At 33.5% G+C, this 25,006-nt stretch overlaps 3 protein-coding genes across 3 annotated transcripts; all 3 read left to right on the forward strand.

Moving 5' to 3' along the window:
• The first annotated feature begins 3,511 nt into the window (after window positions 1-3,511).
• hoxd10a (homeobox D10a) lies at window positions 3,512-6,566 on the forward strand. Its single transcript, XM_039757692.1, has 2 exons — window positions 3,512-4,344; window positions 5,950-6,566. The coding sequence occupies exons 1-2, from the start codon at window positions 3,606-3,608 to the stop codon at window positions 6,222-6,224; spliced, it is 1,014 nt and encodes a 337-aa protein (XP_039613626.1). The 5' UTR covers window positions 3,512-3,605; the 3' UTR covers window positions 6,225-6,566.
• Window positions 6,567-10,646: 4,080 nt separating this feature from the next.
• hoxd9a (homeobox D9a) lies at window positions 10,647-13,260 on the forward strand. Its single transcript, XM_039757698.1, has 2 exons — window positions 10,647-11,387; window positions 11,716-13,260. Exons 1-2 carry the CDS (start codon window positions 10,838-10,840, stop codon window positions 11,958-11,960), a joined length of 795 nt encoding a protein of 264 aa, XP_039613632.1. The 5' UTR covers window positions 10,647-10,837; the 3' UTR covers window positions 11,961-13,260.
• Window positions 13,261-17,208: 3,948 nt separating this feature from the next.
• Window positions 17,209-18,420, forward strand: LOC120531878 (homeobox protein Hox-D8-like). The gene is made up of 2 exons (XM_039757703.1): window positions 17,209-17,895; window positions 18,039-18,420. Exons 1-2 carry the CDS (start codon window positions 17,472-17,474, stop codon window positions 18,326-18,328), a joined length of 714 nt encoding a protein of 237 aa, XP_039613637.1. The 5' UTR covers window positions 17,209-17,471; the 3' UTR covers window positions 18,329-18,420.
• Window positions 18,421-25,006: the final 6,586 nt, after the last annotated feature.

The following is a 25,006-nucleotide window of genomic DNA, read 5'->3' on the forward strand; positions in this document are numbered from 1 at the left end:
TTCTGAACAAAATTCCAAAAGCAGTAAATGCGAGTAATGGTTTTAAAAATGAAAAATGAAATATATAAACATATGTATTATTGTATTGAATGTGCAAAACATACAGCATTATAAATTCAGAGACATTTCGATTTTGAATTGATAAATAAATAACTTAACTGAGCCGTTTCAGTTTAATAGCATTGGCCCAGTTTCTAGTATGTTGTACAAAGTTTTGATGTTAAATACTGGACATCTTCCTTCAAAAGAATAGGAAGGAAGATTAAATGGAGGAACTTGAAACGCTCGCTGTCTTTAATTATGTGTAAAGTTCTCTCATTGAATTATAAAGGTTTCTGAAAGTCTTACAAAATGTTGTATTTTTCCCTGTACAAATGCAAATTATATTTCGCTGAAACATTGTAACGTATGTTTTGTGTTTTCTAAAAAAAATACTAAGTGCATTACAAATATATATGAAATATATATAAACGGAACATCTGTATGCATCTGTGACACTGTCACGGAAAAGCAGCAACGCAATGGACTGCCTTTTGGAGTTTTTTATATTTAGTTTTGATTTTCCATTAAAAACATCTTCTCGCAATTTCGGCGTTAAGTAAATTATACAGCAAAAGCATACATTTCCTCTGTTTCTGTCAGTTTATTTCTATATCTATATCTATGTATATATCTGTATAAAATTACAGCAACTATATAAATTTTATTCCAATGCCTAAAAATGAAGTGGAAGTCTACTGATAACACATACGATTTGCATCTTTCACCCGGGATATTTATTTACTCTGTTATATAGAAGATAAGCAGACAGACAGACAAAAAGATAGATAGATAGATAGATAGATAGATAGATAGATAGATAGATAGATAGATAATGAAAGGACTATAGATAGATAGATAGATAGATAGATAGATAGATAGATAATGAAAGGACTATAGATAGATAGATAGATAGATAGATAGATAGATAGATAGATAGATAGATAGATGAAACGTCTAAATTTCTTTTGACAGACAACAGTCTTGAACTATAAACCAGAAGAACGTTTTTATTACATTCTAAACAATAAACTATACACGTTAGTTTAAGTTTAAAAAGAAAATATTAATTAGTGATCCAGTAGAGCAGTAGATTTGAAATAGAAAAAAGAAGAAAGTTTTTAGTGGAATTAGCATGTATAACTAATTTGTTTCTGTTAGAGCGAGTCTTATAAGAAAACATTATGTAATGATTCCCAAAATTGAGATCTATCTATCTATCTATCTATCTATCTATCTATCTATCTATCTATCTATCTATCTATCTATCTATCTATCTATCTATTCCCAAATTATTTTCGAGTCAATAGAAATCATGATTCATACTTTTATGATAAATAATTATAATCAGTTCTCGTTACGTATGGGCAACACAAACAGCAACAACAATAACAACAACAACAACAACAACAACAAAATAATAATAATAATAATAATAATATTCTTCGAAATTCAAAGGGCCTAAACAGGAGCCACGGAACTGAAATTGCCTCACTCTTTATTTAATTATTATTATTATTATTTTTTTTTTCTGAAAGTGCGTCAAGCTTTCAGCGGTAAGAGGAAATTGCTATGTTTTTTCTCAGTTTACGGATCTTTTCAAGAGAAAGTATAAAATATATACTGTGAAACTGCAGTTGTATTTAATCCATAGAGATCAGTACGCAAGATGTTGTTCATCGATAATGACTCAATACATTGCGCGTAGGGCATTTTAACCAAATAGAAATAAGTAAGACATGCAGAAGACTAATATTTATTTCTTTTCTTTTCTTTTTTTATCACTAGAAGACTGATTTCACGTATTCAAACGTAAAATATTTCCAGTAAAAATAAACATCGATTTTTATTTTTAATGAATGAATTTCTTTATTTTTTTTGTGTCGATGGCTCCAATGGCGCGTTGTTTACGGGTGGATTTGTAATTTATCTCTAGTAAGGAATTTACAGTAACATCACCAGCATATAATGAACACTTCAGAGTGTATACATGACAACAGTTCTCAATGCACACACCTTTCGTTGCTAATTTAACACTCTCAGATTTATTTTCACGATGATGATTTTGCTAGGTGAAGGCTTCAGATGGAGCTGGAAAAACACGCCAGCCTGCGATTTGTTTTCATTAAATAACTGCAACATGATTTTACTTTTCCGCAAAAGCGTCTTTTTTATTTTCAGTTCTTTTTATACAATGTTTTATTTTTAAGGTGGACTTTTGTATATGTAAATAATATTATAATTAAATAATTTATCCTTAACGAGTATTTTGAACTTATATCCTTATTACAAAAAACATTTCCTAAATAGAGGATCTGCCTTTTGTATTGTAAATTCAAAATATGTATCGTCAGACTTAAAACGAAGCAATCATTAACTATTACAGACTGAACAATTAAAAGTAAATTTGCGTACCAGAAATTGCTTTTATAATTTCGTTTTTTGTGTTAAAACAAAATGGCCTTTTAAGTCTACACATTTGAAAATCGATAATATAATTTCCAATAACTCATATAGCGAATACCATTATGCGAGAATGTAACTATTAATCTTATCCTTTACAAAGTCAACATTGATTTCTTAATAAAATACCCTCAACATCTAAGATAACTGGAGGTGTAACTCTCAGAAAAGATTCAAGACAGAGAAAATTACTAGGAAGCTGAGGAATGCAGATGAGAGTTTTATTGATCGGGCTGATTCACCTTAATACGTATTAATAAATTTAACCACCTTTCCTACACACACACACACTCGAAGTATGACAAAAGCAAATACTTTTAGCGAGTCTGTAAAGGAAATTTCAACACAAATTGTACTCGAGGCTGAGTTTACTTCAATTTAATCTAAAATATTTCTAAACGTTGATGAAAGACATTTATGTAAACCATAAATGACCGGTATAGCTATACACCTAGATAGATAGATAGATAGATAGATAGATAGATAGATAGATAGATAGATAGATAGTTTCTGTCTGAATGAAGATCACACACTGAAATAGACATTTGAGCGTATTATTTGCGGATAACGGTCCGGATATTTCCCCCAAAAGGCTTCGAACTGGTTTCTTGTTTACGAATTTCAAATTCCATTGAACCCAGAAACACACACTAAGATATGCTGCAGCCGCACACACACTCAAACACTCACACACACACACACACTGTAAAACATACCCCGTGCTCTTAATCTTTATTATTTTTTTTTTACACTGGACATGGATCCTTAAATAAAGCTCATCATTGCTTCTTGTTTCACGTGTTATGAAAAAACAGAGGTGCATTTATTCTTTTTTTTTTTTCCACAGCACATCATTACGCTGATCTGAAATCAATTTCAAGTCTGTGTTGTAGGTGTCGCTGTTGACCATTACTTGAAAGCCATTTCACGCAGCACCCGATCACGTGTTACGAAAGGAGGCTGCGTCTCAAGGCCATTTTCAAATTTCATTGGTTTGGCTGTCATGTGGCAGTGCAGAGGTATCCTGCATTACACTGGGATTGTTATGCTAGATATGTCAGCCTACAAAGGACATCTTTCTCCTCTTTAAAATCATCTCCAAAATGTCTTTTCCCAACAGCTCACCCGCTGCTAATACTTTTTTAGTAGATTCTTTAATCAGTGCTTGCAGAAGTGACAGCTTTTATTCCAGCAGCAGCATGTACATGCCATCCAGCACAGAAATGGGAACTTATGGGATGCAAACCTGTGGACTTCTACCGTCACTCGGTAAAAGGGGAGAAGTTAACCATCAAAACATGGGCGTTAATGTTCATTCTTATATACCTCAAATAGACACTTGGGTAGATCCGACCAGAACGTCTAGAGTTGAGCAACCAGCAGCTCAGCAGATGTCCACATGCACGTTTACAACTAACATTAAAGAAGAAAGTAATTGCTGCATGTATTCTGACAAGAGATCAAAGGTCAGCGCTTCAGAAATTCCCGCCTACCCGAATCTGATTCCCGAATCCTGTTCTATTGATAATCCCGAAATACCCGTTCCGGGATATTTCAGACTAAGTCAGACCTACGCCTCTGGAAAAAACCAAGAGTTCACTAACGCGGCCGAAACGAGTTCGAATACAATTCTGCAGCTGAATCGAATCAATCCCAAATTGCATCTGTTTCCTCACTCTGATGCGGAAAAGAAAATTAACGAAAATCCAAGTCACAGAGATTTAGCCAAGACACCCCCTTCGATAGAAAGTCCAGATTTAAAGACGAGTTTACCAGAAGACAAGAGCTGCTCTGCTGATGCGTCTGCGTCGAGCCCCGAAACAGCAGACAAGGACCCGAAAGGTAGGTGCAAAATACCGAGAGGACCGCCTGACGGTGGAATATGAGCGCGCGGACCTCGTAAAACCTGCTTTAAGAGCCTGAGCCGGCCGTCACGCAAAATGTAGTCTTTAATGAATGCTTCACATATCTTACATATCTTACTACCTGAAATACAAGCGCGAGGAGATTTTTAAATGATATTTGTTTATTGGCGTTTTTTTTTTTCGCTTGTCCAAAATATATAGTATAGTGAATGATTTGTGCAGCACAATTTCATCTTAATTCTGAATTCTGTTTGTTCTCTCTCTTTATAATTTTATGAATTCTATCTATCTATCTATCTATCTATCTATCTATCTATCTATCTATCTATCTATCTATCTATCTATCTAATCACATAATTGATTAATATCAAGTATTATAAAGCATACTTGGACGATTTTAATCCATGGTACTAATACGTGTAAATACGGTACCTACTATATCTATCTATCTATCTATCTATCTATCTATCTATCTATCTATCTATCTATCTATCTATCTATCTATGCTTGTGTGTATAGATGTGTATACGTAGATAGATAGATACATAGATTGAGAGATAATTTCACAATCTCCCGCTTACTTACTTATATTATACATAATACGTATACATAATATAAATATATACAAATGCATATACATGTACGTGTAAATATTGTCTTGAAATTGATGGTATTTTTTAATAAAAGCGGTTAATATCATGTATTTTAAATCTTATTTTAAAGAAGCTAGCTGCTAAATACAAATAATACTCTGGCAGTGCCTATTACCAGTATTTGCTGCATGAAAATCCTGATATATAGGATTATCTGTGTGGATTAAAACACACACATACAAAAAAAAAAAAAAAACTAGAAAAATACAACTTAGTAGCATTTTTGGAATTTTTTTTCTTTAGTTTTCTTCAGTTTTGTAGTTCAAATTTTAATTATACGTAATATTGAGTCTTTGGTGACTTCCTTCTTTACGAAAATTGCGTAAATAGCACCGGTCTGTACCTTTCTTGTAAGAGACTTGATAAAATGATATTTGAATATTTGAATAGTATAAGACTCTGGATGTAAGCAGGCCATTCAGGCCAACAAAACTAGGCAGTCCTGTCCACTTACTTTTTCCAGAATACAGAATAACTGTTGTTATCCATAGGCTTCCTTACATATTCAAATAACTTCACACGGTTAGTTTTCTGTGTGTCTGTGAGGTGTCCGTCTTAAGTCATATCTGTTTGGTAAGAATGATTTTTAGATTCTGTTGGCTTGCTTAAGTTTAAGTAATCAGCCTCTTAAAGAGTGAAATTGTTGTCTGTAGTAAAACAACACACAGATGCGATTCGTGCTGTTACAATGCCGTTTCCATTTTGTCAGGGCAAAGATGCTCAGTTGAAAAGTAACAAAGCTTGAAATCACGAGAATTTTACGGAATACTGCCTCAACTTTTACACAGGTTATGCCTTTACTTTTTCATCGTTTATGTCAGTTATATTTTCTGAATTTTTTAATTTCCTGCAGCAAAATCTAAGAGTCTAAAGTATAACCAATTAAAATGTAATATAATAAAGTTCTCTTTTTTTTCCCTTCTTAATAGAGAGTAAAACCGATGAACCGACGAGCAACTGGTTGACTGCAAAGAGCGGTAGGAAAAAACGATGTCCTTACACCAAACACCAAACTCTGGAATTGGAAAAAGAGTTTTTATTCAACATGTACCTTACCCGAGAGCGCCGTCTAGAGATCAGCAAAAGCGTGAACCTCACCGACAGACAGGTCAAGATTTGGTTTCAAAATCGCAGGATGAAGCTCAAGAAGATGAGCCGAGAGAACAGAATCCGAGAACTGACCGCTAATCTGACCTTTTCGTGAGTTTGAACTCGGCCATTTCCAAAAATCTTGATGGACATCATGTGTTCTTAGATGCACTGGGGACTTTAAAAATGGATTTTCTTTTTCATATTGGGATATCTCAACTGTCATTTGCCACTTTCCCGTCCGTCTTCTTTTCAAGCAGACTTTAAAAGTAAACTGTGTAATAGCTGAAATGTGTTTCACACAGGGTATGTGACGACTGACCTTTACTGTCTTGTCTTCAGTTATTGAAATGTAGTAGCACATATAACGGGATTTGTACTCTTATGTTCTTCTTCATTTTGGGCACAGTAATGTTACCCAGCTGTACTATAAGATAAGAGCTTCAAGTTTCATATATATATATATATATATATATATATATATATATATATATATATATATATATATATATATATATATATATATATATATAGTTGCAAGGAAAGAAACGAAATGAAGCACATATTTAATGGAAACATAAAACACTGCTCCTTTGAAGACTCCACATTAGTTAAAGTTAAAATATTTCATCCCTTTGTTAAATGTGAACCAGATATAGGATTATCTCTGTATAGTATATGTTGTAAATTGTTAATGTGCGTGCACATCTTGCATGGATTTATCGCATGTATATTGAAATAAATTATATATACATGTCTTCGTGTCCGAGCTATTGAAAGCTTTAATTCAAAAATAAACCTTGTCCCGTTCCAAATTTCATTATGTCATTTTCATTTAAACAAGCCAAATTGTACCTATAGGTTGATCATTTTGGGCATCTAATTGACCACTTTTGTAAGTCTCTTCGGATAAAAGCGCCTGATTAGCAAATGGAAATGGAAATGGAGATCTCATTTGAAGTATTGGTCTCACAGGACACACAACACCGAAACCCTGGAATGCACGCTTTAATAATAATAATAAAAAAAATGTACTCTTTACAAGAAGTTTATACAAACATTATATCACACAAATATCTCCGCGAGGTACTTTTCAAAAATCCACGAAGTTTATTATAAAAGAATTCACACAGAAAATTTGCCGTAACTGCTATAACGTAAAAGTAACTATAAAAAGTGTATTGAAAATGAACATTTAAAGTACATCATATATATATATATATATATATATATATATATATATATATATATATATATATATATATATATATATATATATATGTGTGTGTGTGTGTGTGTGTGTGTGTATGTGTTAATTTACTTGCAAAATTACATTTCAAAGTAATTCCATATTTTACATTTCACATTCACTTTAAAATTTAAAGATTTTGCTTGGTAAATAATTCCGATTTTCACTGTCAAGAGAGCTGGATTGGTCTGAATGTTATCACTACATAAAGTATACTTTCAAAATTTGTTACTTCTTTTCCAGTGTACAATATTAAACACATTTCTATTAGATACAGCTAAAAACTCACATTAATGAAAGTACAAACAAAAACATTAAAACGGAGCATTACATTTTAACAATCAAAAAAAAAATAAAAATCCCACATTGAAAGATAATTTAAAAAATCTCCTATTTCAGGCATATTTAGCATACAAATGCAGTTTATACAGAAAGAAATGTAACGTCACGTGTTTTTAGATGCAAATTCGAAGGCACAGAAATGCGCACGTAAACAAACAAACATATATATATGTATGGAACTGTAACACGTGTGTGTGTGTATATGTGTGTGGCATGTGAAGTTTATCAAACAGTTTGATTGTTTGAATCTTTTTATACGTATTTAAACAAAACACGCTAGGGCGTTGCACATCTGTTCTTGTTTCGCCCATAAACTGAAAGTAAAATTAATTTTAACTTGAATCATTTTTATTTGTGCAATTATAGATAGATAGATAGATAGATAGATAGATAGATAGATAGATAGATAGATAGATAGATAGATAGGAAAGTTGTCAGTGTTAAATTAACTTTTGTAATATTAAAGTGACCTTTACAAATACATAAGACGTGAATTCAAATAAACACAAATGCACACATAAAATAACACACATTTAGGTATAAATGAAGTATATTTATGTATACACGTTATCTATGTGTTCTCATATAGCTTGATTGTTTACATAACTTTTTGCCTATACACACAATACACATTATTGTATCGTATATATTTTGTAGTTTGGTGCTTAAAGCTGGTGTGAAATTGAAATTAAAATTGATTTAAATCTTTTTTTTCCCACTCAAGATGGATATAGCATAGTAAAAATGGCAGTTTTAAATTAACTTTTGTAGTGTCAAAGCAATCATTAAAATTGTAGGGTTACTTTAGATTTTGCTGAGAGACAGATCACATTATTAACATTTTTCTTAAGAACACTACATAACGATACAATCGTGCGAGCATTCTGGAAATAAAATAACACGATACTTCAAACTTTCGACTGTACCCTTAAATCAGTTGCGGTACTTTAACATTAACATTACTTGTAAAATAATAACTACATTTCATTACATGATTGTTTACTGCACAAATACAATTAGATAAACACTATGCATTTATTTATGACAAAGTTTCCAATAAAAAATTTTAAAGTGCTTTAATATAAATTGATCAAAGGATATGCATAATTTACCACATTCATCCTTGTATAATGAAGCTAGATAGATAGATAGATAGATAGATAGATAGATAGATATTATTACTACAATCTCATCCTCTTCCCATATATTTCCTTATTATTGCCCTTTGCCTGAAATAACACGTATTGCAAACACTTCATCTTAAAAATACAGTAACAGCAATCTTCATTCCCATTGCACATTTTTCATGCAAAGATCGTTGTTCAAAGTCCTTTGGAGTCAAAGAAAAAGTTAAAAAAAGAATAAAATTAAAAATAGATACAATTAGGTATGAACCAATGGCAAAGCAAAATAAGTAAATAACTTTTACTGCACTGCTTTGCACTTCTTAACGTTGCTGTTGTGGGAACAAATAATACGAATCTGTCCATTTTTTTTTTTTTAGTTTGTTTACTTTGTTTATAATTTATGTTCCAGTTAAATGAGACACGAAAATTTAAATTCAGGAGTTTACGATGAATTGAAAATACTTCCCAATTAAAGTTTACATAAAAAAAAAGGAAAAAAGGCGTCGAGAAAGATGTCTTAGTCAAAAAACAGGTAATGTATCATTCAAATGTCCACATTTGTATCAATTAATTTTGATGCTGGACACAATGCTCAAATTAACATTAACAATATACTTATTTTATTTACTTAATCCTCATCCATCAAGGAGTCTAATTTGCAATAATGAAGGAAACAGTCCACTGGCGCTGGAACACAAAGTCAAGCACAAGGTTCCTTTAAGAGTTTCTCTCGAATTATTAGTTCCAGAGCTTTACGCAGTGTGTACTCGCGGTCCGCTCGCCTGGTTTTGATTGCCTTTGTTTTTCAAAGTTAGCCTTCGACTTAAAACCATTTCTTTTTCCCCCAAGCAAACGCAATAGCAATGAGAGGCTGTCGGTGGTATCCCTAAAGGTATGATTTTGAACCGTTTCTGGTTTTAAGCATGTGTAGTTTCAACAGCGTGCAGTGTGCTGCGTAAGTATAGAGGGATTTATTTTGAATTGTCTATTAAGAAGTCGAAGAGCAATAGTCGCGTACACAATCCACGTATACGTGTGTACGTGCGCGCGAGTGTTAATTCTGATTTGAACATTCCATTGTGTTAAGTTAATAAGCCAAGAAAAATGCCACGAACGCGCCGAGCCAAACGTATCTTCATGTCTTTAAAATAAATTAATATGTAGAAATCCAAGGGCAAGATAGCCAGGTTTGGGTTTTCAGGCACGCAGCGTATTGCCACTGTATAAAACTACTTGGTTAAGCCAGGAGAGTCGGTTGTATTAAGGCTGCATTAATGCATAATCAAATGCACCTCATAAACCTTTTATTGATAGACATAAAAACATTACGGTGGTCGTCTGAAAAAAAAAAAGCCCAGTCGGTGCATAGAGATTTGTGTGTTCGTGTCAGATCGCGATGAAACAAGATATGCATTATCTTTACATTAAGAAACATTTAGAAAGTAAACAAATAGGTGTAATACGAATATTAGACAAAGCAAGAAGGGAGGCTTCTCTTTACGCGACTGTAAATTATTGCGTTTGGCTTTACGAGGAGCTGCAAACGCCCAGTTCATAAAAAACATATTTTACAAGCAGAGTGTGTACACCGTACATTATTACGAAATCTCGTTAGATTTTACACTCATTTGAAATAATTTGCTCAGAGCAGCATTGCCTGGGCGCTGGTTATGAAATAAACGGGAGCATTAATCTGTCGACGTAAAGAAATAGTCCCCAAACCCCCACTGTCTGCAGCAGTAAAAGTTCAAAGTGGCCGATGACTGTGAATAACTTAAACATGTGCTGTTTTATTTCCATTAATACTGTGTCGTTGATGTTCTTTGAATAAAACGTCGAAGTTAAGAATAGCTTACTCTGCGGATTGATTTACTCACTGTATTGGTAAATATCGTCACGTGACCGCTGTAACCAATGGCTGTAGATGTAGTGCAAAAAATACTATGATTGTTCAGAGGGAAGGTATCTATAACAGTGTAACCTTTTATATGACTGCGAAGGGATCCAAAAATGTCCACGAGTGGTACACTTAGTAACTATTATGTTGACTCTATAATAGGGCACGAGACGGAGGATGTCTATGGGACCAGGTTCGCTCAAGCAGCGCATAGCACGACCTCGAGGCCATCAGGTGTAGGAGACAATCCCGATTTTTCGTCTTGCAGCTTTGCACCCAAATCTGCCGTTTTCTCGACCTCCTGGTCCTCGGTTCACCCACAGCCCACTGCTGCAGTTTCAGGAATCTATCACCCTTACGTGCATCAGTCGCACCTCGCCGCGGCGGACAGCAGATACGTGCGCTCTTGGATAGATCCACTGTCCAGCTCCGTTTCGTTTTCCGGCTTCCACCCGAACAGCCGGCATTACGGAATAAAGCCAGAAACTTTGCCTTCCAAGAGAACTGAGTGCTCTTCGTATGATGTGCAGACGCCCAGCCTTTCAGATTTCACATGCGGCTCGTTTTCAGAAAACAAGGAGAAGGCAGCCAAAGAGCCCACCAGCACCGACATTTCCAGCAACAGTGAGTCCAAAGACGAGAAACAGCAACAACTTGACCCAAGTAAGTAAAAGAAATGGCTCTTTGATTTACAGCCTAGAAAACGTTCGGCTTCAGTGTGCAAGGCAGAAGGTTTTACAAACCTATAAAAGTGTCCAGACAGCCCGAAAAGCTACAAGCGGCTATAAAATAGCCATATTACGTATGCAAGTACACATAATCCTCCCAAACAAGTCAAATGGGCAGCCGTAATAGACAGGGATTTTCTTTTCTTTCATTTAATATTGCTAGACTCTAGAATCATTTACACCATCAGTACAACGCAGGTTTAACTTGCATTTTTTGTTAATTGATCTGATTCTGACATTATTTATTTATTTTACTCTTTCAGGCAATCCTGCGGCAAACTGGATTCACGCTCGCTCAACGAGGAAGAAGCGTTGTCCTTACACGAAATATCAGACACTCGAATTGGAAAAGGAGTTTCTTTTTAACATGTACCTCACAAGGGACCGTCGTTACGAAGTTGCTAGAATTTTAAATCTAACTGAGAGACAGGTAAAAATATGGTTTCAAAACAGAAGAATGAAAATGAAAAAAATGAATAAAGAAAAGGGCAGTAAGGATCAGCAATAAGAAAAGAAAAAGAACTTTTATTTGAAGAAGAAGAAAAAAAAAAAAAACCTCAAGAACTTGTTCATCTCTGTCGATACCAGTTATTATTATATATATATTTTTTTTAACCAGGGGCTCCTGTGATGATTTTAAATTTGAACTGGCTGCTCTTCCTTACTTATGTTTTTCTTTTTTTCTGCACGTGTTTAGCAGCTAAAATGCTAATGCCGCATTGGGGTCTGTTTTTGATAGAAAATGTATGTGTTTGCTATATTATTCAACATGTGGTGCCGATGTGTGTGTGTATATATATATATATATATATATATATATATATATATATATATATATATATATATATATATGCACATCGCCAAAAGATAAATTCTCTTTATTACATTGGGAACTGTATCAATTGTTACAAAAAAAAAAAATACAAATTATGGATAATAGTCTGCGGCACCATGAAGTACCACAATACCACTGGACTATGCTTGTTTTTAAACATACTTGTTGTTTACAATATATTTTGCCCCGAATCTGGACGTAAATGGCATGTAAAATTTTAAATAAAATAAAAAGCCGGGTATGTGATGGTGCTACACATGTTTACCTGCACACCCTTTCTTTCACTTGTGCCCGCTTTGTGTGTCACATACACTTGTCTTTGATTGGGTTTCTGTTGCTCTTTTTTTATTATTATTCCCGTTTATCACTGAGCAACGTCCATGTAAATTTCACGATCTCGAGTCTTGTTTCTTACATTTTGTCTTGTAAAGCTAAAACCTTACTGATAATTGTTTCGCCATTTTCAGGTACGACCGAAAACATGCATACAATTCATTACAATTAGAAATGTGTGCTGAAATTTACTATTCGTTTAATTATTTTCATGAATTAAACCAGCATCATTTGGTCTTCAATCTATCGATACTTCATTTTTTTTTCTATATGTAACAGTAACAGAAAATATCTTAATTGTCCACATTTACAAATAAATAAATTATATCTGTGGACTTGTCTATACGTGTTCCAATAAAAGCATTTTATGACCTTAATTTTGTTGGAGGGATGGGAATGGGGGGCTGGAGGGAGGGAAGGAAGGATTAGCCTATCATTTAGGATGTTGTAAATGTGGCGGATTCGAAAGCTGCAAGAAAGAATCTCATGTCTTATTGTACATTCATGAAAAAAAAAAAGTATGGCAATATATGTTGAGTGTAAAAAAAAGTAATTCTTGCATGGAAAACTGTTATGCATGCTTAGTATTTCTTGAAATATACAAATGAAATTAAACGCAGATAATATATTGTGTTCATTACGTTACCGTGTTCATTGCGTGGTGTTCACAGTTTTATTTACGCCCACGACTCAGTGTCAGGTTTATAATAAACACACAATAATTTATATGACAGTCACCGCTGTTTTTACATTAATTTAAAAGTCGTTTGTTTTATTGCCATTGATCAAATTTAGTAGAGGTTCCGTTACCCAGCAGAATTGTCTTTGCACACTTATGGAAACAATGACTTCGTAGACACACTTTTTAAGAGTACGTTTTATCACCAAGAGAGCTCATTTAACACGATTTCACTGGGTAGGTAGGTTTTTTTTTATTGATATTGCGTTATGTCCATGTATTTAAATCAAGGAAATGAATCAACAGCTAAAAACTAAAAAAAAAAAAAAAAAAAATACAAACAAGCAAAAACTCGCCAAAATGATAAAGTCATAAGTAAAGGGTGAAAAGAAATGCTGTTCTTTAAATTGTGATGTGCGAACAGATAAACCGCCGCGTTCAATGACCTTATTCTTAATGCTGCCGGGATTAGAGTGCTGCGAGGAAGCAATAGCGCGTCTTTGAGGCACTCTCAGTCAAAATCAGAACTGTGGCTGCTTTGTTTGGGTCCAATTCTGATAACAGTGGTTCTGAGCAGGAATGCTCTTTCACAGTCTGCGTTTATTGTTCTGTAATGATTTTAGAACAGGAAGGAATGGGGTTCAATAAAGTCATCGAGGTGGCTAGACGTCTGGCTTTAATGAGTTTATGGGTGCACGCTGTAAGTCCACTCTCCTTTGAAACCCACTCATTTGTGTGTTTGCGTATGTTACTGACAAACAAGAATGCTTTCACGTTGATAAATGATCTGCTATCAGGAAGCAAGGAGGAGTAAAAGTGCATTTTTTATTGAAATGTCCCCGAAGATGTCACGAGTGTAGAATGAGATTTGATATTCTTGTCAATAGTCCATGATCTTTCTATAGGGATTTGAAATTGTGGAAACCTGAGGTGAAATTGGAAGAACCTGAAACAAACTAACCGAGACATGTAGTTGAAGCAGAAACCCTGACAACCTTTAAGAAGGGTCTGGATGAGATATCGGGACAGCTTAGCTATTAACTAAACAAACGAGTCTTGATCGACCGAATGGTCTCCTCTCGTTTGTCATATTACTTATGTTCTAAATCAAGTATATTATTCTGAAATAGAAGACGCCTCAGCAGTTAAAAACGGTTGAATAATGAATGGAAGAAGCAGCAACTTCAGAGGCATTCTTGTCAAAGCTAGTAATATTACTACAGTTTAACTCGACTAAATGTCTTTTGGTTATTTTAAGTGAAAACGAGTGTTTGCTTATGTCCGCAGGTAAGTGCATTTTACATGTTACTTCTTATCTATCTATCTATCTATCTATCTATCTATCTATCTATCTATCTATCTATCTATCTATCTATCGTATTGATTTTATGCGCACATCACGTTGACAAGTTCTAAAAATGCAAGTATTTATACACATACACACACACACACATAGATAGATAGATAGATAGATAGATAGATAGATAGATAGATAGATAGATGCTTTATTTTCACGTATCAATTCATCCACATTTTAATCTCCACATTACCTTAAGGACTCCCTTGAATTTTAATTCAAATCTGTGCTTCTTTTGTGTCACTAGAGGGAGCCATTGGCCCACAAACTAAGACATCTGGACTGGCGTCAAATGCACTGATTACCACTCTTTGTGCTTCATATGTATTGAGGATAGTTATTGCAGAAAACAATAGCTTCATGGATTATATTTTTTTAAAAAACATTGTAAATATGTACATTCAATGTAATGATACTTTTCTCTCTAATTCTGCACATATATTCAATAAATAATGAAATTATTGTTGAAGATAATTGGTTCATGCATTACATTTTTAAACATTAAAAATCTGTAAAATCATTGTAGTGGTACAGGTTTGGGTGGTTAAATTCAATAATTAAGGATAATTATTGTAAAATGTTATTGCTTTCTGCATCACATTTTTAATCATTATAAATCAGTAAATTGGATGCACCTATGCAGTGTTTGTGCCTATTATCAATAAGTTAGGTCAGTTATTGAAAAAGACATTGCTTTCTGTATTACATTTTTAAACATTATACACCAGTAAATTCAATATGCTGCTACTTTTATTCTACGAGTCTTTATGCTTATACTCAATAATTAAGTACAATCATTGTTAAAGATGTCATTGTTTTCAACATGACATCTGTAAACATTACGATTAAAAAAAAATACAGTGTACGATACTTTAATTCCATAATTTTGTGCAAGTCAACAAACTCGTAGCAGGAACACATTTAATCAAAATAAGAACCAGATTCACATTCATTGGCCAAATATGCTTGCATACATATGGATAAACGTATTTTCTAGTTAAATGTAGTAACGAAATAGAAAGCAATTTTCATGACCATTTTCCATTATTTTAAATGAACCACCCATGCTGTTTCTGCATGTCAAAGCAGCCCTTATTTCGTGAGAAAAGCGGCTCTAACACATTAACTAAATAACGCTTTATTTTATGTTTCGCATATACCATTTAGAGATCACTTTGAACGGAAACAAATTCTTTTCATTAAGGAATAGATAGATAGATAGATAGATAGATACGTTTATTAATCCCGAAGAATATCCTATCTACAACCCCATATGGAAATATTCACCATGACCCTGCGATAGACCGCACTTCGATAAGAAAAGATCAGTTTACATTTTTGATCTGAGAATTTCAAATTTTACATATCAGTATTAGGCCGTTACACTGTTAAACTATGCGTACCATTATAGAGAAGTTTAATTTTACAAAGCAATTTGAGTTTCTAAAAATAAATTATGGAATAAAATAATATTTATTCTAATTGTTTATATTATTTGGCTGACGCCTTTATGCAAGCAACGTATAATAATCCAACCAAAATAAACAATCTACCAAAATCATTAAAAGTATACACATACATACATAAACAAACGAACAAAGAGACAAATAAATCCTCATGAGGTTAAACTAAGCCACAGAAGCCGTGTAGAAAGACTAACTCGGGTTCTTGCTGCATTTCCCATCAAGTTCGTTCATATATTTCCTGCTTTTTTCCCTTCGGGGTCACTTATTGAAATTCTAGATCCAAGTCAAGCTTCATGCTCTCCTGAGCTCCTCTTTTAGCATAAGGGCGTCTTCCAAGGGTGAAATAATGGGAAACGTATTCACAGTCATGATTTTCATTAGGTAGTAATTAACTGAACTATTTCTACGTTGGCTGTTTTTTTTTATTCACCTAGTCAAGGATGACCGTTCTTGTCCTATAATAATAATAATATATATATATATATATATATATATATATATATATATATATATATATATATATATATATATATATATATATATATATATATATATATATGTAGCTGTATATATTATGGTACTTTAAACTTTATTTTTTACATTATACTATTAATCACGATATGATGAGACCGAAGCGAATTAGATAGATAGATAGATAGATAGATAGATAGATAGATAGATAGATAGATAGATAGATAGATAGATAGATAGATAGATAGATAGATAGATAGATTTGTACAGAGGTAAATGGGGGTAATTTTAATGTCAGTGCCTTACGTTTGGAAAGTGCATTGCCCCAATTGCAATGTCTAGGCACAAATCCTTTATTTATTGCAGCATGTCAGCATGTCAAGGATTTTTTTTTTGACCTTGAATCTAGTCTCACCCAGCTCTTTGAGAACATATTTATGCACATAATTAGTTTAGCATGGCGCTATTGCGTCGAACGGCGCAGGTATTTTGACTTGTGTGGTTCGACTCCGGCAGTTGCATTGAATTGTGGTACAGCCGCGGTGATATATTAATCCGCCAATTATCTTACCCCAATCTGAATGCTTTTTTTTTTTTTAACAAAAATATATTCAGATCACAGCAGACGGGAGTAGTTTGTTTGCCTCGGGAACAGTAAATGTAAATCGAAGCTAAAGATTTCCCAGGCTGTGTGAACTTTTCATTCTGCTGTGATTAAAAGGCGACCGCCTTAGAGCTTTTGAGATTGCGATAATATTGCACACCAGAAATCCCTGGCCACTGGACTGCTGTAGAGACTATGAGTACAAACTAGAATATTTAAGGGTATTTCACGTGTTGGTCATTTCCAGTGGTCTGGAAAGCAGCTAGCTGACCAGATGAGTTCTTACTTTGTAAATCCCTTCTATTCCAAGTACAAGTCTGGGGAAACGTTAGGTCCGACGTACTACGACTATCCTTTCGCACAAGATGTAAACAGTAGGCACGCGGTGGTGTACAGCAGCGGAGCGAGCTTCCAACATCCTTCTTCTCAGGTTCAAGAGTTTTACCATCCTGGGGCCTCGACGATACCGAATGCAACATACCAGCAGAATCCGTGTGGGATCGCGTGTCACGGTGACCCCTCGAAGTTTTACGGATACGATAACTTACAGAGGCAGCAGCTTTTTACGACACAGCACGAGGCCGAGCTGGTACAATATCCTGACTGTAAATCGTCTAGCGGTCATACTGGCGAAGAACCAGATCATTTAAATCAGAACCCTTCGCCTTCTCAGATGTTTCCCTGGATGAGACCTCAAGGTTGGATTGAAATAAAATACTGTACTGTACTGTATAACGAATGACTATTAGAATTGATCGCAGACATCAGCTTTGTGTTGTGTCTGGTGATATGAGTCGGATACCTCTGTTGTCTAAAATAAACTGTATCTCATTTTTCGCAGCTCCGGGCAGACGAAGAGGCCGACAAACTTACAGTCGATTCCAAACTTTGGAGCTCGAGAAGGAATTTCTCTTTAACCCCTATCTCACCAGAAAGCGAAGGATCGAGGTATCGCACGTACTAGGTCTCACCGAGAGGCAGGTAAAAATCTGGTTTCAGAACCGAAGAATGAAGTGGAAAAAGGAGAACAACAAGGATAAATTTCCCTCTGCGCAGGCAGACGAAGGAGACGGAGTGAAAACGGAGAGGGACAGCTTTGAGCAACGCGAACAGGGGCAGGAGACAGACTGACTTTATTCAGCTATACGTTCTTTTAAAATTGGTTATCGGGTCACAGACATGCACTTGAATTTCTCATTAAAATGTATTGTGCCTTAAATGAAGCCACGACTAGGCCGTCCTTACAAATTTCATGGGTTGAATAAATATACTGAAGACCGTAGTGGTATGTGGTGTATTCCAAACGTGTTTGCCTTAAGCCTTAATATATATATATATATATATATATATATATATATATATATATATATATATATATATATATATATATATATATATATATATATATATATATCTGAAAGAAAGAAAAAGAAAATTATTAAAAAAAAAAAAACTTGCACCAAAAACATAATCATCCGAATGAACCCCGAGGACAGAATGTATTTATTTATAATTCACAATAGCATACTTGAAATTGCTTTATTTGGAAACAATGTCGTGCTTAGACTCTAAAGAAGTGAAAAAAAAACCCCCAAAACTGTAAAACCGTTAATTATGTTCTTTCATTGATGTATATGTATATTTCTATATAATATAATGCAATTAAACCTAAATTTCATGTTATTTTCACAAAGTGCCAACATATTCGAAATTTCATTTGTATGAATGGTAATAAATATATTTGGTAAAAGACGCTGTGCAAAGCAGATATAAGGAAAAAAAATCAAAAATAAATTCAGTGTTTTCTAGAAAAAATATATTCCAAATTAAATGATTTTTCTTTCTGTATGACCAGTATTGTTTCTCTTTTTTTCTAATATGTAATATTCTATACATTGAAACCAAATACGAAAATTTTTATTGTTGTTGGCAATTATCAAAAATTATATCTAATATTGTTTAAGACAACAACATGTTCATAAACAGAAATATTTTGAAGAAACTGAAAACATTTTGTACTCCTTAGTAAAAGAATAATGCTCTTATTTTTGTTATGCTCTTTATGTAAATGTTTTTATCTCTATACCATTCTTTTTTATCTATCTATCTATCTATCTATCTATCTATCTATCTATCTATCTATCTATCTATTTATTATATAGTGACTTTCACATCTATCTATCTATCTATCTATCTATCTATCTATCTATCTATCTATCTATCTATCTATCTATCTATACTTTCACGTGCCTATTTATTTCTTCCGCGTATTGGTTTACTCTATGCTTTACACTCTATGAATGCAACGGTACTAAAATGGCACTTCACTGGGTCGTGTGGTTCATCGTAGACCAATTGCATAACAAGCAACCATTCTATTAAGAGGATCTTTAGAACTGAAATTGTGCCTTTTGGTTTTGAATAAAATCCTCGTTTATGGATAAACAAGAAATCTTTAGTGTCCGGTAGTTGACTTAGCCAAGACCAAGAAAACATGAACTGAACTTGAGTGGCTGTATGCAGAAAGAACCTTTTTAAAATCATGAAGCGATTGGCATTTCACAAATTTGTTATCATCTATTCGTGGTTATTAATGGAATCTGTTACGGATCAAAATAAGTAAACAACGTTCTTTCTGGAACCTTTATGTGGCTGGCTCTTTTGGGAACTAAATATGATTCCCTTATAGCATTCTTCTGAAGGGCCACTTCGGCGCTGTTATATTGAAGAGAATGCGTAAATTTTGTATCTTTAATGTACGGGCTTTAAAATCTGATAAGCTCATTAGTGACTACTCTATCCTTCAGTATCTTTATATTTACTGTATTCATTAATATTTAAATATTTATTTATAATGTTTTCCACCTATTGCTGTATTTTATTATCAATAACAGATTTATATGGTAATCTTTTCTGTATTCCTTATCTATCTATCTATCTATCTATCTATCTATCTATCTATCTATCTATCAATTAAACAGTGCCTTTCCTGTCTGTCTGTCTGTCTGTCTGCCTATATTTATTGCAGGGTAGGTTTTAATATTTCATTTTTCTTTTTTTACCCTCCCGAAATTATTTTGTTTATTTAATGAACAATCGAATTTAGTCTCAAAATTAAATAATACATGGTGTGAAATTCATAGGATAATTTGTTACATTATGACATAAAAATAAAAAGAAAAGGCATAATAAATCATACTTTCAAAAAAAAATACATATATAAATATATTCCTTTTTTATTGTTTGTTTGGTTACTTGTATTTTAATAATGTATAGTTAAGAGTCGTCATTGTCCGCAGTCGTTTCGGGAAATATGGAGAAATCAGCCATATAAGAAGTAACATACGCAACCGTTATCATTTAGAAAAGAAAAAAAAAAAATCAGATTTCCAGCTGGCATTGATTTTTAGGCATCTCAATAAATATAAACGCAAGTCTATAAACATACACTCGCACTCTTTAACACGTCCTGACTAAAAAAAGGGGTTTTATAGGCTGTTAGAACCATGATTTTAAAAGTCATTGACGAATAATAACTTTCAACAAACAGTTCAGTAAGATGTTTTCGATTAATTCACTCTGGTTTACATACAGCTTTAGATTGGTGTGATTCATTTTCAAGAATAAATAAAGGTGATGGCAGTAGCGACAATGCAAGGTCGGAGGGATGTGTTAACACAGAGTCACGTTACCGCTAATATTTCTGTCGCAATTGCCGAATTTCCCGGTTAAGTATTCTGAGTATTTTCAGAAATGTTTGTCGCAGGCGTGTACATAAAAAGCTGCTTTTATATAAAGAAAATTAGAAGACTCGGGTCAGAGATATATATTTTTTCAATAGCATTTTTCAAAATCGTTGCTACCTGAATTATATATATATATATATATATATATATATATATATATATATATATATATATATATATACACACACACACACACACGATAAATTGTATCATTACTTTAAAAGACAAAATTGTAAAGTTCTATCTATCTATCTATCTATCTATCTATCTATCTATCTATCTATCTATCTATCTATCTATCTATCTATCTATCTATTTTGCGACTTAGCAGCAGCTGACACGTAAATTAAAGTTCACGGTGCTCTTTCATGGGAAAGTAGATGGCGTTTTCAACCATTCTGCTCCAACTCCGACAGGAATTGCAGTAAATTCCTTTTTGTTAGAAGAAAATTTACAACTTGGTAATGGACCTTTTTATGAGCAAGTTTCGCTTATCATTGGATAGCTCGAGTCATGTGCATGAAGTAAACGTCTTCATGGCTCTTTTCCTGATTTCCCTGGCGATTTTTTCCCTGCATTCCGCTGTTAAAGCGCCTCTACCCGTCCTTTTCTGTCCTCTCTCGCTTAATATTGCCATTTTTAGCGTCAATAGTTTAGCATTTTAAAGGACAGTAACCTGTACAACGACTTCATTTTGTTTCCGTCCGGCATCTTACCCACTCACTCCTAAAAGAGCATAGTTAGCTGTTTATTTGTCAAGTTGTCGATAAGAAATTTGCGACTTACTAATATATTTTTTGAAAAAGAGATAAGATAACATTGAAAATGGATTATTTGTGTCACTTCCGGACAATGCTGAAACAGCACTTTCAAGGTAAGTGTAACATTTACGTATTTGTTCTTCGCGTACGTATGTTCCAAGAAAGTTATATTAATGAGGAGAGAAATTGATTATTTAAGACTGTTTAAGGTTGAATGATTATTTCCGAAACTTATGTGAGTTTATCTTTAAAGGAAACTATATTTATTAGATCATTTTAAGGGCTTTACAGATGATGACGATGATATGATGGTTATTATTATTATTATTATTATTATTATTATTAGTAGTAGTAGTAGTAGTAGTAGTAGTAGTAGCAAGTTTTATTATTTTTATTATCTTACTTTGAAATATTTTGAATATCTTGCTAATTGTAATATTTTGAAAGTTTATATGCTGTTATAGTTTTGGAAGTAAACGTTAGCAATGCAATGTCAATGCAACTGAACTCCACAGCTGTCACCGTGCACTTATAGATCCTGTCCACATGTCTCCTTTATTTTTGGTGTTGTGTAGCACCGCTAGGTGTTTGATACTTCAATATTACAAACATGCTGAAGAATATCATTGGAATTATTTGTTTGGAAAAAGAATTGTCCAGTCAGTGAATTTGAATACCGTTTAAATCTAGTTAAAAATGAACATTTGGCATTAATGGCAAGCAAATATAATACGGAGGGCAAGGAAACCAAAGAAGTCTGAAGAACATTTAAATGAGAATAAATGGTCAATTTTGACTTGAAAAATATTACAATGAAAATGATTTTAATTTTCTTTCATGTGTGAATCTGAGAAAAGGCTTAGCATGCACACTATAGAATGCCAAAAATAAATGAGCACAATAGAACAGAGAAGGCTCACTTCCGTCTTTTCTTTGAGTGTTCGACTCTGTGTCTCCATCTTTGAGAGTCTCTAATCATACTGGAATATGTTGACACAAATGTGGGATTGCTTAAAGAATTTCTTGAATAAATTATTCTTTTGTTTAAAATGATTTGTGATCAAGTGTTTGTGGACTGCTATGCAAAATCTATCTATCTATCTATCTATCTATCTATCTATCTATCTATCTATCTATCTATCTATCTATCTATCTATCTATCATCTAAAAAATTGCACTAACTTCAAATCCTATTTAATTTTTGCAATTATTGCTGAATTATGCTGCTTAGATTTTTAATTGTCTGAAATCTTTCTGCTGATGAGTGTGTATTGTGAGAAGGATATTTTTCTTTTTGAAGGTTATTTGCTCGGAGTTTTGCTCAATTGTGTCACTTGCTGTTATTCTTTGATTATTTGAATATTTACAATTTTCTTTCTCTTAAACAGAACACGGAATGACCATTTTGTAAGGCTCTCCATAGCAGGTCCTCTATAAATATTAGAATGTGCACGTATACCACTTTAGCAAGCAATTTATATTTGCAGGTATTTTACTATCTTCAGGTTTACATCGAGAAAACAATGCAAAAGTACAAACTTTGCAGTTCGGAAGCACCACTTTAGTACTGCTAGTGTGAGATTTGCAGAACAAAGGCAGTATTTCACTTCCTTTTGGCAGCCAGCTGTTAAAGTATTTACAACCTTATATACTGCAATGCGGCAAGGGACGCTCCATGCGTGTTTGAAAAAAAAAAGGGAGGGGGTGAGTCACCGGGTACTTTTGTTTTCATCTTCTAGTACTTTTTTCTTTTTTTTTTTTAGTAATATTACTTTGAGTATCACACGATTGTTTGGACAGCGCATCTTTTGATGAAATTAGTAATAGAAGATTCATCTATTTTAAAAATGCAGTCCACTCTAGTCCAAAGTCAAACATTTTACAATATGTTAAATCTTTCTGGAAACATTTTACTGAAGTGACGTTTTAGGTTTGTTACGATAAAGGGTGTAATATGTTACATCGGAGGTGTACTCGCTGCCATGGTTTGTTAAATATAGATGTATATTGTTTTTCATATACAGTATTGGAGGTAGCCTAACCTGATTTCTTTCATTGCTACTCTCACCGTTCACGATGTTAAATTAAAGAGTCTGACCTGCGAATCAATTTGAATATTTCGCAGTTGACATGTATAACTCTAAACCCAGCGCGAAAGTAAAGTAGAAATAAAGCAGTTTCAGCTTCATCAACTAAATATTTATGATGCTATGGAGATTGTCCTTAGAAAGATGACTATTTGGAAACATATCAAAGACATTTAAGCGACAAAAGCACCATGGAGTTCAGTTATTAGGGAATAGATCGCAAAAAGACACTTTATGCAAAGATAGCAAAAAGTTACGAAATGTTTATTTATAGGATTGTAACAAGTGTACTTGATAAAAGAGCGCAAACCTGAAGAAAGGGTGGATACCTGAAATGTTACAAATAATGTGTTTTTCATAGCGCTTTATTGGGTTTTGTGGTTCCTCGTTGAACCATTTCTGGGCAAAAAAACATTTCGTTATTGGAAGGGTTCCTCGTATATGAAATGGGTTGTTTAAGCTGTGAAAAGGTTTCTAATATGTGAATAAAACAGAAATGTTTACTGTGTAGTAGACGACCTATACAGAATCCTAATAGAGGAAGAAAAACTGAACTTATTCTACGTTATTGTATGGAGGTAGAGACCTGTTCTAATAATAATAATAATAATAATAATAATAATAATAATAATTATAATAACAACGTAGTATTTCATAATCTGTTATCATCTGTTCATGAGTTTTTTATTACACCAGCTACGGATCTAAATAGAAGGCTCTTTCTAGAACCTTCATGTGACTGGTTCTTTTGGGATCAACAATGGCTCCCAACCATTGCAATGAAGTACCATTTGGGCCCCTTTATTTTGAAGAGTCTGCCTAATTTTAGGTTTCAGTCTATAATGTAATGTTTTTAGTCTCACGTCTGACAAGCTTGATTGTGCCTTTTTGAATCTCTCGGCGTACGTATAGATTTACTGTGTTTATTTTCCTATGGCATCGCTCTGAAGAACCACTTTGGCACCTTGGCACTTTTAGCGTTGGTAATCACAACGAAACAAATTACTCAGCTCCGGATAATCAGACCACCGCCTCTGTGTTTATTATACGTTTGCTTTCTCTCTTCACAGTGTGTGAAACGATTAAACACTGATGAGTACCAGCTTACTGAAATGCAAGCCAGATCCCTGCTGCTAAAGATATTTTTTGCTTTAGCAAAATTTAAAATCACATCTTGAGAAAAAAAAAAAAAACACACACACACACACACACATT

Source organism: Polypterus senegalus, chromosome 6, assembly GCF_016835505.1.
Source record: "Polypterus senegalus isolate Bchr_013 chromosome 6, ASM1683550v1, whole genome shotgun sequence".
NCBI classification, from domain to species: Eukaryota; Metazoa; Chordata; class Cladistia; order Polypteriformes; family Polypteridae; genus Polypterus; species Polypterus senegalus.